Below are 19,080 nucleotides of genomic sequence, written 5' to 3'. Positions count from 1 at the left end.
CCCATTGACGTCAGGGCTCATCTTTCTTTGAGAGCCTGTGCTGGAAAAATGAAAGAGCAAAGATGGTTTCCACTGCTGTTCAGGCCGTTACAGACGAGAAAAGGAGACGGGAAAGGAGCGCTGGCACACTGGTAGCACGCTCATTAATCCATGTGCCCATGGATGGCAGCTGAGTCCAAGTGCATCACGGCAGGGTTACGCTGAGGGAAGCTTAGTAACAACTTCGCTACTCACAGAGCGACCACCCTTCTCCTTCACACAGCAGTGGCTTCAGCTACTCAGCCAAGGGTGTGTCCTGTCCTCTCAGATGAAGCATGGCTGCTCTGGGAACGAAGGAGCAATGGCCAAAAACCACCCATGGGAAACACACATAGAAAGTGACTAGCTCGCCTGTACAACAGCAAAACATCAGGGGGGCCAGTTCCTCTCTAGTGCCATTTGTGTAGGCTGTGACCACTTGAACCACTGTCTCCCATCTGTGCACCATAAGAATACACGCAGAACGCTAACCTCATACTTCTGCTCTGTCCTCGCAGCGGCCCCCGGTTGCTTCCCTGTTTCCCCCCTTGGGATCTCATCTCTCCTCTCACAAAGCCAGAGAATCACATCACCACTCACGTGCTCTCTGTGCAAACATTGGTATTTTACAAACAGACAGCGTCCTTCTCCCCGTGGATCCCAAAGTGCTTTACAAATTACAGCCACAAAGGCCACCAGCCTGCAGCCACCTCTGCTGAGAAGATGGCAACCAACCTGTACGCAAGCATGGGAAACAAGGGGAATTTAATACAAAGAGACAGAGGCCAAGAAAAAGAGCCCTATGGGGACTTTAAAGATCCATAAAGGACAAGCAGAATTTTGTTTTTTTATGGACTGTACTATGGTTTTGTATGAAAAGCCCTTACATTCGAAACCATTTGGGACTCAATATTATAGACCTTGGAAAGCTGAAGTAAACTGCTACCTTGCTGGGATTTGAACTCATATTTTCTACCACTGGCCTCTGACATTCCCTATTTTAACTTGCACTGATTTGATTCCACTCTGTCCAATACTGAAGGGTATTTTTAGAGTGCTGCATTTGAAAACTCCAATGTGGGGGATATGTACTGTACCTTCTCCCCTCCACGTATGGGAAAGCCCTCTGGCCAGTAAATCCCTCGTAGCCTCATATGCGGCTCCCCTATCGTGATGGAACAGAAACATAGCTGGCAGTTCCTGAGCCAGACCTCCTCGGTCTGTGCATTCGAGATGCTATTCAGTAACAATCTAACACAGAAGGCCAATTGTGGCTCTAGCTGCACTTTGCATGGATTAATGCGGTTACTATCGTAATCAGACCTGTCCACAGGGGAGATGTTTTTTGGCAAGGCTGACCTTGATGCATTCCCCGAAACCCTCCATCTCCGCTTCCATTTCCTTTTGGCAAATGCCCCCATTCTTCAGGCCTCAGTTCCAGCACCAGCTTTACACTTCAGGTTGGCAAAACGTCAGTTTCCATTCTGCTCACAGCAACTGCTGTCCCGTATTTTTCATATTACGGTGCCAAACAAGGCTTTGTTTTTTAATGTTGCTTTGGCTATGCAGAATTTCACTGCTACTGCGGAATGTTTCTAGCAGAAACAGAGAACCCCAGGGCTGCAATAACCATTCGCACAGGAACAGCTGGACCCTTGGGTTGTAAATTCCATGTAGTCTTTCCCATAAGAAAAAGTGACATTGACCAAGTTTCCCCATATTTTTTAAATGCAAGACAGAGGGCCAGATTCACCAGTCCTATGACACCTTGCAACAGAGGTAGTCGGGTGAGGTTGCTGCTGCAACAACCCTCCCTTGGGGTTTTCAGGAGACGAGGGCAACTTCAAACTTATGGCCAGACCTCTGTGGAAAACCACCCCACAGAGGTTGCTCGATGCACAGAATCAGACCATCTCCCAGCACCATCTGCTTTACGGGCTGCACTGGCCTCCCAGAGTACATCAACACTAGCAGCGAAATTGCACGCCCGGCTAGCATGGGTAGAAATCACCATGTAGATTGTGAGGCATGGTGCAGGTGAGCAGAGCGCCCTACGAGCCTGAACCCTCCACAGCTCTCTACACACCCACCACTGCCCAGCTCTTTATAGCAGTGTAGTGTCTCTCTGCCTCAGCCTTTCCCTGCTGCCTCCAGCCTGCCTGAACCTTTCACTCCCACATTTAGTTACACCTCGTAGTGAGCATGGACGCAGTCTGCCTTGCACTGAGGTGTGTAGCTACGTACACCCCGCATGCCACTGCAAGTGGAGACAAGGTCTTACTCACCCCAGTAGAGGGGAGGTTTCAACCACTTTCTGGCCCTGCAATCTCCTCCTGGGGCAGATCCCATTATTGCCTACTGCAGGGTACTTGAACCTTCCTGTGAAGCATCTGGTGTCGCACTAGGGTCCTCACAGGATACTGGACTAGATGGGTCACTGGTCTGATTCAGTCTGGCACATCCTGTGTTTCCATGATGGGCTTCCCACCATTAGGGAGATGCTCTGTTACTGCCACGCAGTGCCCATGTTCTAAGCTCTGAGCCAGTCACACATGGACAGTTATGTACTGTAGCTAAAAGAGAGATCAGACCATCAGCTAGGTATGTAAATTATAAATTACACTCACATCGAGAGGGTCAGCAGGTTAAAGGCAATGAATGGGAATGACAGTCTTCAAGCAATGCCACATAAGAGGCAGTGAGTTATGATGGAGTTATAGCACAGGTCAGGAAGTGAATGTGAGACATAAAACACGGAGACTGTAACCAGAGAGGAGCATTAACTCCGGCTGCCAGTACAGTCTTACTGCTCCCCAGGAAGGGAATTCACAATACAAACAGCCCGATCCATAGAGAGACCAGGCATTACTGACGGGGATACAGGACACAGCTGACACCAAGTCGAAGAGTGTCACTGGTATCCAGCTTTCTAATGCCGCTTCATCATATCATACAGCCGCTGGCTGTGTCTGTGGAGTCTGGTCAGCGATATCCACCAGTTACCAGCCTGATGTGGGAATGAGGGACTTACGCACTAGAAAAAAAGGGACAATATGGCCTGATCATTACGGCACTTTGACCAGTTTTTCCAAGTAGGAGACTGCTTGGGGAGGATAGCCAGATAGCATCCCTGCTGCAGAGAAACCCACTGGCTCTGGCTTTGCACATTTCAGATTCCACACTATGAGGTGGAATCCAGTCGTCGCCTGGGAAACAGGATGCTGTGCCAACGGCAAGACTGCAAAACAGATGCCAATCATTTCAGGAGGCTCAAGATTCAGCTGGGAAAGGAATGAGACCCCTCACCACCTGAGAAAGCTCCCTAAATTAGCACTAAGCACTCTCTAGTACTGCATATTTCGCTAACCGATAACGAGAGCCTCCTAAGGAGAATCCATGTCAGCGCTATTTCCTCGTCTAAGGGAACACTGGCAGATCAGGTGGCAGCCAGCAGCATGCAAAGCAGTTACATTTCCCAGATATACAAGCCAGACTTAAGGGACACACTTGTCACCCCCTTTTTTTCCTTTTACCTTTTAGTTTCCATAATGTGCAGCAGCCCCTCCCCCAAACTCTCTCCTGGCTCCCATGCTGTCTCACCTCCTGCAGAAGCTTGGAAATAGAAATGCATATACTTACCTATTTTGTTTCCCCCTCCTTGGCAAATGTATTTTTTTTTGCTGTGTTTCTAGCTCTGCACCACCATAAATGGCTTTGAAATTGACTTCTCTCTCATGTGCACCTGCATCATCAATGTCGTCAGCAGGAGAGATGTGCACGGCTCAAGGAACGTGTTTGTGTCAGAAAGCGGCTGCTGTTGCAGAGGCCTTAGGGAGAGCTCAGATACTGTATACTGATGTGATACCCACAAGCATCTTAAAGGAACTTCGGAAAAGCAGTCTATTCCTTACTGCAGAGCACTGTATTGCCGTTTCCTTTCTCACAAAGAGAAGTATCGGATTTCAGAGCAGTATTCACCTCTGAAATGATTCCATTGCTTAACTCCGTTTTTTACCCCTCAGCTCACTGCACAAGATCAGCATAAAACCTGAGATTTCACTGAATCTACTGCAATTTTTTCTCCGTTATATAAATGCTGCTTGACATAGCAAGATAAACCAATATTTCAATGGCCTAATTCTGCATTCATTTTGCACCTAAAACTCCTGTTGTGACCCTGGGAATTTTGAGGTGCACAAAGAATGCATCCTCAGAGTCAATGTCAGTCTTACTTTTAAAGCTAAGCTGGTTTAAGTAAGTCACCCTCAGCAATTCCTTTGTTCTTGATGCATACCTTTGCAAGGGTCGCTTAAGTGTAATCTAGTATTCTCATTTCAAAACAGAACTGTACAAAGCACCTGAAAATATGCTGCAGTGAATAATAATGACACGCTGGCCACTTGGGGTCGAATAGATTTAAACAGCTTTTGCTGTCGGTGGATTCTCTTTCTTATTTTAGTTTTTAAAAATGCTACTCTTCAAAAACGAAGGACATTTAAATGACAAACAAGCTGAGTGTCTGGAAATTATTACAGGAGAGATAACAGATAATAAATATGGCAACGTGCAGCACATTTCTTTCCATTCAGTTTGGTGGATGTTAAAAGGTAACTGCTGCAATCCTTCAAGCGGGCATGCTGCACGCTGATTTTACACTGGACACAGCAATTTTATTGTGGTGAATTCAAGACACATGATGATGAGAAAAATATGAAAAGAAGAAGAGGAGGAAAATTTAAATTATTCTTGTCCCCCTGGACCTGTGTGGTTACCTGGGCTAGGAAGGATCTGGTCCTGCAGCCAGTGAAACCAACTGCAAGACTCCCACTGATATCAGTGGTGCAGTATTGGGCCCTACGGCTGCTGCTCCTGCAAGGTACCAAGCACCTTTCAACTCCCATGAACTTTAGTAGGAGAGAGTGCTCAGCAACTTGCAGGATCAGGCCCTACCTAAGACAAATTCTGGCTGTCGAACTTCTGAGACAGATTTACATGACTGATTTTATCAGGAGATAGGACTGTGGCAGGCTACAACAAACGTGCCAAGACCATGATGCCAACGAATGCTACCAGACATGGGTATCACACAACACTGCAAACACTCAGACATTTTCGATCCAGGCAAGCAGGTTGGACAGAGTTATTTATTCTAAGATATTTGAGCTTCATGTGACATGAGACAATAAAACCCCACGTAAAAAAGTCCTGTGGCGCAAGGTTTTCTTTTTTTTTTTTTTTTTTTTAAGAAGATTGTTCCTGGAGATGGCTATACAAGAAGGGCTGTTTACTGAACTGCTCTACCAGCCTGCTCCGGGGAAAATGTATTCTGCCCCTGAAATCACCACTGATGACACACTGCTTAATGCAGTAGAAAAATGATGCTATCTAATAAGGCCACAATTAATGATGAAATCACACAGCATATTTCTAAAGACAGTTCTGCTTATGGTCGCCATTGTCGCTGTCTGTGGAACGTCAGAGGCATTCAACATCACACCAAGATTAGTGTCTATTGTGCAATCACGTTAAGCTCTTCTCGATGGCTGCGAAACATGGACACTCTACAGCAGGCACTTGAACCAACTAGAGCATTTTCACATGTGCTGTGTCTCCTCTGTATCATCAAGTTTTCAGACAAAATCCCAAACATCGAAGTTCTAGACCAGTGCTATATGACTAGCGTTGAATCCCTAACAACACAGGAGCAACTTTGCTAGGCTGATATGGCTCGATGATACGCAAACATCTATACCGCAAGGAGCCCCACAAGCCCCTGTCAGCTGACCAGGGCCAGCTGTGGGTGTTTAATTGCAGGGTAGACATATCCTTATTGGCCTGTCCGTCTCAAGAGTCATTCAGAGAGCAATGAGGGAAGGAATCTTTCCCTACTACAGAGCTGGAAAGGCAGCTGGTCTGGAGACTAGCAAGAGAGATTTCACCTGTCCCCAGAGGTAAGGGGGGGATTTCAATCAAAGCAGACAAGGAAACTTTCTAACCCTCTGTAAAAAAGAGAAAGGGGTTTAGGGAAACGCATTATCTTGGGAAACATCTTAATTCTGTTCAGTACAATTCTTGAAAAAGCCTCATCAGGAAGATGAGTTTGACTGAGGAGCAGCGAGCTTTGTGAAAAAGTACAGTCCAAGATTAAATCACGGGTTCTCGCATCCAGTGGCTCATGTGAGAAGGACAAGTGACAATTACACCTCACAGAATCTCCCTGGAGGAGATCGCCAATGCTTTCCCAAAAGAGACCTCCTCCATGCTAGAGAATCTAGCTCTCTTGAGACACGGTCTAGTTTAGGAACCCAAGGGGAGGTTGCATTTTATTACAGTTATAAAAGAGGAACTGAGAGAGTACTTTGCAAACCTGCCGAGACATAGGGTCATTGTGACCTGGAAGGCAGAACAGCTTAGAATTAGTCATCAAGTGCGTACAGGAGAACTGTGCAAGAGCAATTGTCCAGCAGGAGTCTGAGCGAAGCAGCAGCGCACCCCAGCTGTCCATCGCTCCGCTATTCCAAAAGAGCAATGGAGAACATACAGTTGCCAGGCTACAAACAGAGGATCAAGGTAGAGCCCTAAGAGCATAATAAAAGCCTCTGTGTTTATTTAGGTGGGGGTTCAGCTGTACTTTGTTTGGTCATTGTATATATACACGACTGCAAACTTGCCTTGAATTGGCTTAAATTAGGACAGACATACGGTAATAACTACCTGTGCTTTGTTTCCACTAGGATTTCAAAGCAAAATCACTAACGCACATAAGCTACCTTGCTGTAAAAACACACTTTTTGGGGCAGTGAAGACATAGCCTCTGTGAGACTTCTGCTCCAGTGGGGACAGTGTCATCCACAGTGATCTCACCCAGGTGCATTGACTGTGGAAGCGATTTTGCTCCAAGTGCATAAATCACTCCCTTTGTGCCAGTTCTTAAAAAGCTGCGAGGCCTCATGGAAAACACTACAGGAATCTCCTTTTAGAAACAATTCTGCTAACCTGCCAGCTGTTTTTTTTTGTTTTTCACTTGGTTTCTTAAAGAGCTCATCCTCACCTTGCAGTTTGTTCTCAATCTGAGAGCAACGTTCTCTGCTTCTGACACCCCAGTCACTCTCAGCAAACGATCGCAAAGTCAGAAACAGAAGGTCAAGGCCAGGAGTCTCCAAGGAACTGGCAGTACTGGATGGCTGGATTTTGGGTTAGGTGGAGCACAATGAGTTGCAGGAACAGAGAAACTCTAAAAATCTCCTGTGCTCATGAAAATGCCCCGAACAACAGAAAATTGGAGGTGGGGTTCTACATATACAAAAAACATATGCTATGCAAGTAGAATGTTTTCTAAGTAACATTTTTTCCCCAGCAGGTGACCCTTCAATTCATAGACTTGGTGGCAACATCAATCACAGTGGAAGGAGAACAGGGGAATGCTATCACAGAGCCTCACGCAGGCAGAGGGGGCAGCAAAGAGATGGCATTTCCATTTAAAACAAAACATAAACATGAATGTTAAGTTCCGGCAGCAAGAGCGTTTGGAGCTGGAGAGGCAGTGTTGCCTCATCCTGAGAGAAAGGCATCCGGAGTCCAAGGCTACTGAGATTTAGTCTCCGTTCTGCTGGGAACAAAGCCACATACACCAAAAGGCTCTTACTGGTGTAAAATGCAGCAGCCCATCTGCTTAACACACTCATCTCCACGAACAAATCACCTTCATGCCTCACTCTCTATTGGTTGCTTACTAAATTCAGAGTCCACTTCGAGATCCTAGATATTCAAAGCCCTACATGGGATTGGCTCCAGGTAACTAAGAAGTCACCTCTCCCTCCGTGATCCCCCATAATAGATACCTGTATATTTCACTGGAAGGGGCAGGAAACAAAATTTCCTAAGGGCTGGACCCAGAGTGTGGAACTCACTCCCGTAAGACATAAGAATGACCACAAGGCCTCCTCACTTCCAGAACTAAAGGCAAAACTAACTTGCTCAATTTAGCTTTCCCACAATAAACTATTCATGTGCTCACAGAGACACGGAGGAGGCCATCTCCTCTTTCCTCCTCTACCTTTATGTCTGTTAGTTACTGAAAACTCGCTAAAGAAAAGAAGTGTCAAATTCTCCGTTTTATCAGATGCCTAAGATATTCCTACAAGGAAAACAAGGAAATGGTCATGACACATTTGTTCTATCTTCATACTGAAATGTGATGTCTGCTGCAGTGAAGACTGGAAAACCCACCCAAGAGAATGGCTGAAATCCAGGAAGGATTCCAAGGAACAAGGAGCTCTTTGAATAGGTTTGATACGAAGTGCGTCACATGGTTTTTTAATGCATCATCACATGATGCCAGAGCTTCCTCTCTCAGATCATTTGCCAGGAGATTAACCGATGTCCCCATACCAGTTTCAGTGATGGAGCTTTTTAGCCATCACCTCTGGTAAGTTTTCTGATCTTGTGGTTTCGAGACACTTTTTACCCAGATTTAAGCCTGTGAAATCCTTTGATGCTATCATTTAAATTCTATATAAACCTCACTCCTGCAACAGCGCTATTTTTAACCATTGCCATAGTGACAATGCCGTAAGGTGTTTCACACAAGGCTACACCACACTTTTCAGAACAGTGTTTCTCAACTTAACCTTCGCTGTTTGCAATATAAAAATACTGAACTTCCATTGCTAGGGCCAGATTCCAATACCTTTACTCTTTGGGCATATTTCAGTGGGGCCACTAGTGGAGTAAAGTGCTATTCATCATGAACAGGGGTATCAGAATCTGGTCCCTAGCAATTCACAGTGAGTAGTACCTTACATTATGAGTGGTTCCATTGAAATGTGGAATAAAGTACTATCCATAGTGAGTAAAGATGTAGCAATTGGACCCAAAGGGACAAGAGAAATACTCAGGAATCAGTGGGCCATTGGCAGCTGATATTTGACCCAAAATATAGGTTTTGTTAAAAACAAAAATTCTCACAATGGAGACCAAGAGTTCCAAGTCTGTACTTGAGTTCCGGGGGAAAAAGTTTATTTTAAATGTTGTATCCCAAAAACTGCAGCATTGTGCCAGTTCCCAGTGCATGAAAACCGAACAATGAATTTGGAAAGGAATATAAACAAAAGTGAAACTGACCAGTCTATTTTCACTGTCCAGACAGAGAGAACTGTAAAAAGTAAACAGCATGATTTGTGGAAATTAATGGCCACATGCTAGCATGAGTGGATGAGCTACATGTCTGGTGCTTCCAGCTCACAGAGGCACAAGGGGGCAATGCACAGCCCAAGTCATGCTTCCCACTCTACCACAGAAGACCCAGTATGGTGCTTTTTGCAATGGCAGCTCAGGAGACTAACCACAATCCTATCAGGTCTGCAACCAGCATTCTTAATGCCAGTTTAAAGAACATTAATGGCTACATCCCAGGAGAACAATTAAAATGCAACCAAACCCCTTAAATCCTTTTGATGTGTATCTTTTCCCCTCCTGTGTAAATCTCCATCCTGTCCTCTGGAAAACCAGTTTCCCACTGGAAAGATCTATCTTGATTCAGTGCAATTTTGTATTCCTCAGTCAAGCATTTCATTATTAACAACATTAAAAATGAGTATTGTGATAGTGACCAAAGCCCTCTATCAGAACTGGGGTCCCAAAGTGCTACCTGCTGTGTACACACACACACACACACACACACCTGGTCCTTGCTCTGAAGAGCTTGTTATATGCAAGAAATACAGAGTAAGAGACAGATAACGTATAAGGAAAACGCCAAAGGTCCATATCTTGTTATTTATATTTGCCCCTATATGAAACCTTTCTTTATTTTCCTCAGCCAATATGATGAACACAGCTGAACTCTCATGCCCTCTGTCCACCCTGCCTACCTCAGTGAAACACATTCAGGTTTAGCATGAGGGGAAAGGGGAATAAAAGCAGCCAGTCAGATGATACAGAATATTTATTCCCTCCTGCAGTAAAAGGGGCTTCCACAGATTTTAACACTGACTGTCATGAGACCAAAGCTGGGCATGAAGTTAAGGCACTGGACTGGGAACTTAGGAGACCGGATTCAGTTCCTATCTCTGACACAGACTTCCTGTGGAATTTAGGGCAAGTCACTTAGCTTCTCTGTTCCCCAACTGTAAAACAGGGACACTATACTTCCTTTCAGTGATGTCTATTTAGACGGTAAGCTCTTCAGGGAAGGAAAGGTATGTACAGTGCCTAATACAATGGAGTCCTGAGTTCAGCTGAGACTGAACCCCAGGTACTACCACAATACAAAAGAACATATAATGATGGTAAGGCTTCCCAGTGGAGAACTACATTAGACATTTGCATCTGGGTTCTCCAGACTTGCAGAAATGTTTAGAGCTATATTACCGATGAGAGAGTGTGCTGGCATCAAGGTACCGTAATAAAGTATCAACCAGCAGGGCAACCAACCTATTGTAAAACAGATGCAGGTATTACCCTACCAACCGGCCTGTGGTGAACACCACCATTCTGAATCATCAGGCTTCCCATTTCTTTGCGGGTTCCCTCTGGATCTGCTTAGTCACCATACCAAGCAACTTTCCACACGAAATGTAAGTTGACAGCTGAGTCAGAGTCACAGGTGGTAGCAGAAGTGAGCTGACAAATTTGCATCAGCAGCAGCAGGGGCAGATTCTGTAGCTGTTCTCTGAGATGTTCAACTTAATCCTCTATAAAAGGGTGGCTTGCCCCTTTTTGGGCTAGAGGCCTGGGGACCAACCAACCCTAGTTACAAAGTAGGCACACCTGAGCAGGCCTTAGATGATTCCCCTATAACAGCAGCAGGAAGCTGCGGGGATTGGGGGGAGGGGGGGAAGCGAGCGAGCGAGGGAGAGATGTTCAGGGAGAAACAACCAGAGGAAGCTGAGGTAAAGACTGCAGAAGAGCTGCAGCAAGCAAGCAACCGACCTTTGGCTACGGGGAAGGGTTTGAGCCTGGAAGCCAGAAGGCTAAAGAAAGCTAAAGACAAGGGAAGGCAGGCTCCCCAGGTGCAAGACGGAAAAGACTCCAGCCAGGTAGGGCCTGGGAGGGGCCTGCCAAAGCAAGAAAGGCCCCAGGCAGGTAAGCCAGGGAGTAAAAATAGAAATTTTTTGTTTGTGTGAGTATTTTGCCGGAGTTTTAAATGGGGTTTGGAATTTTATTTTGAGTTTATTTTGTGTTGTTAAACCCAGACCCCAAGGAGGTGTATTTCTGGTCACAAATAACCTATGGGTGAAGTTTATTGAGGAGTCCAAGAGGGGAAATTGAGGCGCGGGGGGGCCCACCTGCAGGGTCACCTTGTGACCCCCAGGGGGCACCTGGGAGGAGGCCACTCATTGATATCCTGCCTTTGCCCTTGCTTCTATTGTGAGTTCACTTGAACTGCTGAATACGTTCCAAGGTAAACAGCATAATGTTAGTGGGTGTTTTTCCTCTGAAAAGTTAAGCAACCAAAACATTAAAAACAACAACTATATTCCAGCAAACAGGAATATGTTAGCACAAAGTATATGGGCCATGATTTAAGCTCTGCCATTGTTCCGTGGAAAAGAATTGCTTCCTATTCCTGGCAAAGGGAAGGCCTTTCAAATCAAGATAATGTTTTATTCTATTAAAAAGAACTTTAAAAAAAAGCAGCAGAGGAGCAAAAATACATCCTTCTATACAGCAAATGTCCAATGAGGTTAAATTACTCAAAAGTTTCCCAGAATGAGAGGCTTGCTTGCAAGCACGAAGCTCATCCTTAAGATCAGCTCCTACAGAGCAAAGTTGTCTCCATATTGCTGAAAGATGTATGAGCGGCTACAGTTTTTCTTTGCTGTTTAAATCTTCAGGAACAGACTGTACCTTTACCTTCTGCCCGGTGAATGGGGCAGGGTGCAGCTGAGCTGCACCAAGAGTGGACCAGAGACATAGTGAGCATCTGATTAATTCTACCCTCGGAGGAGGTAATCTGCTGGCCCACACCACCAGCCTCAGCTCTTCTGGCAGGCACACTGGGTGGGGTGGGAGAATCCACCTAGTCTTTGCCCCTCCTGCTCACTCCTTGGCCATCAATGCAGGAGGAGAAGTCGCAGCACATGGAACCTTCATGCTGTGACCCATGATGCCCCCATATTCTACTGCAGGGCTGCATAAGCAGTACAATAATCTTGCCTTCGAGGCTAATTTTGCATCAGTCATACACTGAAATATTGGTAAAAGGAAGATGAGGCACAGTTAAGTGGCAAAAGCAGAAGTGCCTTGGCTTAGCACATCCTTTGCACACAATGTTATTTGTCAGCTAAATGGACATGGACAACAGATAGAATATTCTGCATGGTCATGAGCTGGGAGAGGGTTAATAACTCCTTAACATTTGGATCTTGCTGCTGAGAACTTGGATCCATTCGAAGAATGGGCTTGATCCTGCAAGGTGCTGAACACCCTGGCCTCAATCCAGCAAAGCACTAGAATTCAATGGGATCATTCAAACAGTAAGATTACTAAACATGAGTAAGATTGGCAGACTCTGGCCCGTTAGCTGTAGAACACTGAGGTATCACTGCATGAAATCTGATGCTGACCTGCGAATCATGGTCATCATATAACACAGCCAAGCAGACTCAAAATATTGCAAAGATGCATTTATTTCATTTGTTCCTCCCGCTAATTTCTTTAACATCCTCAAAAGATTGTCAGTGTGTACAATTTATTAATGGGAGAGAAAACATTAATAGTTTACATTTACATAGCACTTTCCAGCTCAGGATCTAGAAGGATTAAATATGCCTCACACTATAGCTGTAAGGTAGGCATTAGTATATCCACATAGGTAAACCTAAGCATAAAATTTAAAAGTGATTTATCCCTAAATTTTCCTTTCTCTGTTTTATTCCCTTACTCCTAATCACCCATTTGTACTGCCCTGTACAATTCGTCTATAAGTAGCTGGTAAAAGAAGTCGGTAACTGTACAAAACACAGGCGTAATCTACATTTTCCTGGGTAACTATTTTTCACAATCCATGCTATCCAAAAATGCGTACACCAAAGCAATTCTATGGGAAGGACTTCCATTTATTTTCACATGCACTTGTTGTGGGCAGAATGGAATCTCGATAAGCGACCAAGTAAGAAGTCAACCTGTCGGACTGCACTGGAACGTTTCCAAAGAAAAGTCCTTTGCTGATCTCTCAGCTCCAAAAAACATACAGGAAAGTTATTGTTTCACACCGTGGGGTTTATACACACAACCCCATTCATTCTCAAGTAAATGTCTTCATGGTCAATTTGGACATGTAACAGAATTCATCCACAGTCCTTTAAAAAGTCACATTTTGGTGGTTGGGAATGATCTGTTTTTGACTTATTATTATGGTGTAATTTGAGAGCCAATTTGTTTAATAATCCCATAATTAATCAACCTCATTTCCAATGAACATGAAAAATTACCCAAGATTCTTGAATTAACACCACTCAAGGTTGCAAGTAATTCCAAATCATTTAAAAGCATGAAACAGATTGATAAGCAGACTGATGCTACTTACAATGAATAGGCAACTTTAAAAGGTACCCTTGGCCCAGTTTCACATGAGTAAATAAACAAGTACCCGGTTGGCCTAGAATATCTCAAGATTAGGCTGTCTGCCTTATTGTAAATTTCTATACATCTACTAGATTCTGTGGCACAGAAACAAGTGGGCTCGGTTACTGTACCACCTGAAAATGTGTTTGATATATACTGCATGGAGGCTACCACAGGCTGATAGTGCTAGGTTATCACAAGCTGCTCAGTTTGTGGCCTTTTCAGGGTTTAGGGATTCTGGAGGGAAAAGACCCTTCTCTTTAGACAGAGGACATGGCTGCAATAGAGCGTGAAGAAAGACAGGAAAAAAAAGAAGTCATCACCTAAACCTCAACTGGAAGGGACTTTTCTTCATTTGAATACGTTGAGCCTAACCACCAGGGATGAAGAAATGATGTAGCTGAACACCTGGGTCAAGACGAGGTCAAGTCACTTAATTTTTTGTTGTGGCCCTTCTTGGCATTTGCACTTCCACAGCACCATCCATGCATGGCTCACAGAGTGTACAAGCAGGGGGAAAGGGCACTTCATAGTTACAATTATTAAGGTTACAAGGAAAATAGTGAATGCAAAACCTACCTTCCACTGCAAAGAATGAAACCATTGATCCCTCAGGTAACTGTTTGCAGCCTGTAATTAAAAACAAAAACACACACAAATGGAACCATTAGATTCTGTTAAAGCTCTAGAACATTGAGCCAAACACAAGCGAATCACCTGCGTGTTCTTTAAAACCCTCCAAGCAGCGCACAATTGCGTGGATTTGAAACCACTGACCTGGGCTCTCTGCTCTAGAATTATCGGCTTCAATCCACGCACTTCATGAAAGTGGAGGAGAGTTTTAAAAATCTACCAAAGACATGGGTTTGCATTATCATCCATTTGTTTTAACAGGCAGCAGTGACAAAGACAGTGACAAAGGCAGCAGTGACGTTATTACATCTTCTTTAAATTTAAAATATTAAATATTTAACTTTAAAAGAAAAACCTAAAAAACCCCATTAACTTCAGCTGATCCAAAACCCTTTGAGGTTGATGGAAAGATTCACATTAACTTCAATGGGCTTTTGATCAAGCCTATGGGGATAGCTCAGTGGTTTGAGCATTGGCCTTCTAAACCCCAGGCTTGTGAGCTCAATCCTTGAGGGGGCCATTTAGGGAGCTGGGGCAAAAATCTGTCTGGGGATTGGTCCTGCTTTGAGCAAGGGGCTGGACTAGATAACCTCCTGAGGTCCCTTCCAACCCTGATATTCTATGAACTATAGGCCACTAGTCCTCTATATCAGATCGCTACTCTGGATTAAAATGCTGATAATATTTTGCAGATACCTCCATTTATGCACCATCCTCCCTTGTTCCCCATTCCCCAGCTGTGATCTAGCTACTTGAGTATCGTCTTGGCAACAACAACGACAATAGAATGCAATGAAAATGTTAAAGAAAACACACATAGTTTACAGCATCTGCATAGTCATTCTCAATGTAACATGTGCACCAGTTTTTGTCCATATTAAGCAGAACTGCTAAAAATTCCTTGTGTTCAGCTAAGGTCGCAGCCAATAAGGAAATAGTTCAATGCTCCCAAAGGTCACAACCTTGATACCAAAAATTATAAAAGCAGCTACACTGACGTAAATCCATTAAGTGCACAGAAAAGCGTACATGCCTTTCCAGGGCTCTCTGTACATTAGAAATATTTTGTGTGGGTTTGCTTTTCCAGCTCCATCTCATTTCTTTTCCGCTGCTAAGGCTTTTTCCTTGCAATTAGGGACGTTTTAAATGAGTAGTGAAAATAATAGCATGATCAATGCAAGTCCTGTGTAAGTAAATGGCAAGGCTCTTCACTGGATAAAAATGCATCTCCTTTCAGAGAGGCTTGTGTCCTGCAAGGCAAAGATCCTACAAACTATTTCCGGTGCACCTGAACAAAAGTTAAAGTATCTTGTAATTATTTCTTCCCTTCCCCACCTTTTTGGATAAGCGTTAAAACCTAGAATGCACAATTAACTTTATTCCAAGCTAAAGGTAACTAATGCTAACCAGAGCTGCAAAAGTTAAATTTAGTCTAGGTACCAAATATGCCTCTAAACTGAGGGTCTGATCCTGATATCACTGGTGAAAATCAGTCATGTCTCACTAACTCCAATGGAGTAACACTGTTATAACAGCAACATATTATCACAATCAGCTGCTCACCTAATGCACAGTGGATCATCAAACAAAGCGGGTTTCAAAGAGACTAGGCATATTATCTACTGGCCCCGTTGATCTGGCTGGAAAACGGAATGCTCAATCTGCCAGAAATTTTGACATTTAAAGATCTGCTTATTTCAAATCAGAATGAAAAACTAAAATTTTGAAATTTCTCACAGAACGGAAATACTAAAAAATACCATCTAAACACTTAATTTTGATAGTATTGAATCATTTCATTTAGGTAATGTCAAAACATGATATTATATATAACACTGTAGCGGGGCAGTTAGCCCAGCCTTTACTCTCAGGAGTGGGGTGATTGGGGAAACAGCCACAGATGAGGCTACGCCCCGATCAGGCCACATCTGGGCATGTTATAAGGGCACAGGGAGGAGCTGGGTGAGTCTCTCTCTCTGGAGAGAGCAGGACCTAGCTGCCTGGAGGAGCAAGGGTACCTGAGGCCGAGCAGTGCTGGTGAGGGCAAAGGAGCTGGGGAGCTCCAGCTTGGCAACTCACCAGGCTGAGGCTTTGGGTAAGGCCTAAGCAGATACTGGGGTTGGAGAGGGGAAGCCCAGGGATAGGCAGAGGCAGCTGGTCCAACCCCCTTGCCAGTGATGAGTGGCCATTTCGGACTGCAGTTTGCCCCAGGGAAAGGGGGCTGGATGACGACTGGCAGTAGCCACTGAGACAAGGTGGAGATAGAGAGTTGGGGGTTCTCCCGGGAGGGGAGACTCAAAGCAGGGGTACTGCAGAATGCAGAACCCCAAGGTAAAGGGCACCAGGGTCCTCCAGAGGGCGCACCGGGCTAGACAAGAGCTAATTCCCAAGACGACCAGCAGGAGGCACCGCACTGGTGAGTCTCAATTCGCTACAAACACCTATTACAATTAATATTTTAATATAATGAAAATTTTAAATGAAATGAATCCAAATGATAAAAATCTAAACACGTTCTGACAATATCAAATGAAAAGAAAAAAAAAAGTCAAATCTGTTTCAATTTTTCCCACTGAGTATTTTGTCAAAATACACATGTTCCTACAAAACATTTTGATTTTGATTAAACGGCATTTGCTGACCAAAAACTGTTCTGTGGAAAATTTTTCAACCAGCCTTAGCTGACTGGACATATTGATGGCCATGTACTCCTGAGGACTGAAGTTCAAAACTGCCCAAAACTTTTGTATCTTGTTATAACAAAAGCCAGCTGCAGTGCCAGAAAGTCTGTCTGCCTGAAGGAGGAAGAGGCAATCCGGGTCTTGAATTCCACCCCGCTGTTCTGGCCCTGACTGTAGGAAGACATACTATATGAAGACCACCAGAGAGCCACAGGTGTTCAGCAAAACAAAAACCTATAGTATAGAACTGTCTGGCACAGGTACCCATCAGGTATCATTCTAGAGTAGGAAACACACTGGGAGATAAGAAAACAGCAGCAATAGAATTTCAAGACCAAAAACTAAAGTGACCTAGAATAAAGCACAAAAATACACTGATAAATTGAAATGATCACTGTTCCTTTCTAGGCCCTTGATTAAAATAGTAACATTTGGTACTCCTGCAGTACCTTCTGTCCAATCACTTTACAAATATTAATTAAGCAAGCCTCATACCCCAGAACTAGCGGCAGAGCTAAGAGCAGAACGTAGGGGTCCTGGCTCCCAGGCCCTTGCACTAACCATTAGACTAGACTAATATTTCCTCTCCAAGAAGCCAAACATTTGTGTCCTGAAAGCACTACTTTGCGATATGGACCATGCCCATGCTAAAACCAAGGACTGATTCCCCCATGCTTCCTTGATCCAAATTGATTAATTAAGCTCAATATTCCAGCCAGCAAGCAAGTTCTTATTTTCTGTAGGTTTGAGAATGCGTGTGTAGCATACAAAGGCTCGAGGGCATGCTATATGTCCATCAGATCTGAAGTTTCCTAAAGGAAAATCAAATATTAGCTGAGCATGTAAAAGTCCTATTAAATTACCAGCAAACAAACTTTCTAGATAGCTATTGTTTTTACACTGATAACAACAACAACATACACTGGTTTCTAATACTACTAATTATTAATAGGGAACTTCAGGACTCTTTCTCCTTAAAAGGGCAACATCAACTTGTTTTAAGTCCTAGATTTGATCTATGATGTGATCTGAGCCAAACGTAGGTTCTTGACCATTTGCATTAAAGGAAAATCACCATTAGCCATTAACTACCCTTCATCTTCCAGACACATTGTTTCTGATGGTCTTGTGCTCTCCACCTAGAAAATCAATATAAGCAAGTGGGTTTTATGACCAATATTGCTCCTTCTGGAGCCTAGACATAACAGGGGGTAGGCATTCAGAACAATCTCTTATCCAGGTTTTTATAGACAGTACACACAACAAGAAATAAAGAAAAGGCTGAGACAATACTTGACCCACAAAAACTGGAGGAAAAACCCAATGACATGGACTGCTAAATGTGAGAGTGCAAAACCAACAGAGAATGAATTTATATTCAAATTTGAGAGGGAAACACAACAGAATGTTTTAAGAATGTAGATCCAGCGATGTGCCTAAACTGCAAGCTTAGATTCAAAACTTTGTGCAGCATTTAAATATGGTGTTTTAGTTTAACCTATTATATACAGAGAGGCCATCAGCAAAATCTGCATTTGGATCTGCATCTGAATTTGGAGTTTAAACAGCTCCAGAATTTGGGACTGTCTGAATTTGGGTTGAGACCACTTCTAAGAAAAACTGCTACAGAGAAGATGATAGTAAACACAAAAGCAGAAAACAAACCTTTAGGAAGTCCCGGCAGGTCTACCACTGATCGGGAATGAATGGTATCAGGACCTTATCAAGTCAATGCTTGTATCCCAGAAGCTCACTCTCCAGAGTGCTACGCCTGGCTAGATCAAATTTAGTAAGCTTAACCACTGTTATCTTGCTGGGGCTGTTCTGACACTAACACTCTCTTGCCCATACTTGGCAAGACCGGACAGGCTATAAAGCTTAATCTTCCCAGTACATGCTTCCTCCTGCGTATTTCCAGAGAACTGCTAAACCACAGTTATGTCCAGGAAATGTTGGAACTTTGGCAGAGGTATGAAATTGTTCATTGTTGCAAAACATTCTCTTCTTTTAGGCTGATATTGAAGAAAGGTTAACTGGACCTAGGTGATACTTACCAGGTTAAATAAAAGTTCTACAAGACACAGAAGTAACAGCAATATCTTTTATGACTCAGGTGTTTATCTAGTTTGCCTGGGCAAATACCTTCTTTGTGTGAACAGTCACAGTAAGTGTTTGTGCA

The 19,080-nt window shown here is 43.9% G+C and overlaps 1 protein-coding gene across 11 annotated transcripts in view; it reads right to left on the bottom strand.

Moving 5' to 3' along the window:
- The window catches only part of LOC123349171 (c-Maf inducing protein), a 198,746-nt gene that overhangs the window by 52,631 nt on the left and 127,035 nt on the right, over positions 1-19,080 (bottom strand). For 10 of the 11 annotated variants that reach the window (XM_044987007.1, XM_044986998.1, XM_044987002.1 and 7 more), the window contains one exon: positions 14,167-14,217. In XM_044987007.1, coding sequence (XP_044842942.1) covers positions 14,167-14,217 — 51 coding nt within the window. Of the gene's footprint in view, positions 1-14,166; positions 14,218-14,916; positions 14,979-19,080 lie in introns of those variants that run through there. The other variant, XM_044987009.1, reaches the window with a different exon arrangement.

The sequence above is a fragment of the Mauremys mutica genome, chromosome 14 (genome assembly GCF_020497125.1).
Source record: "Mauremys mutica isolate MM-2020 ecotype Southern chromosome 14, ASM2049712v1, whole genome shotgun sequence".
Lineage (NCBI taxonomy): Eukaryota > Metazoa > Chordata > Testudines > Geoemydidae > Mauremys > Mauremys mutica.
Note: the sequence above shows the minus strand (reverse complement) of the source record. Positions and strands in the feature narration are given on the sequence as shown.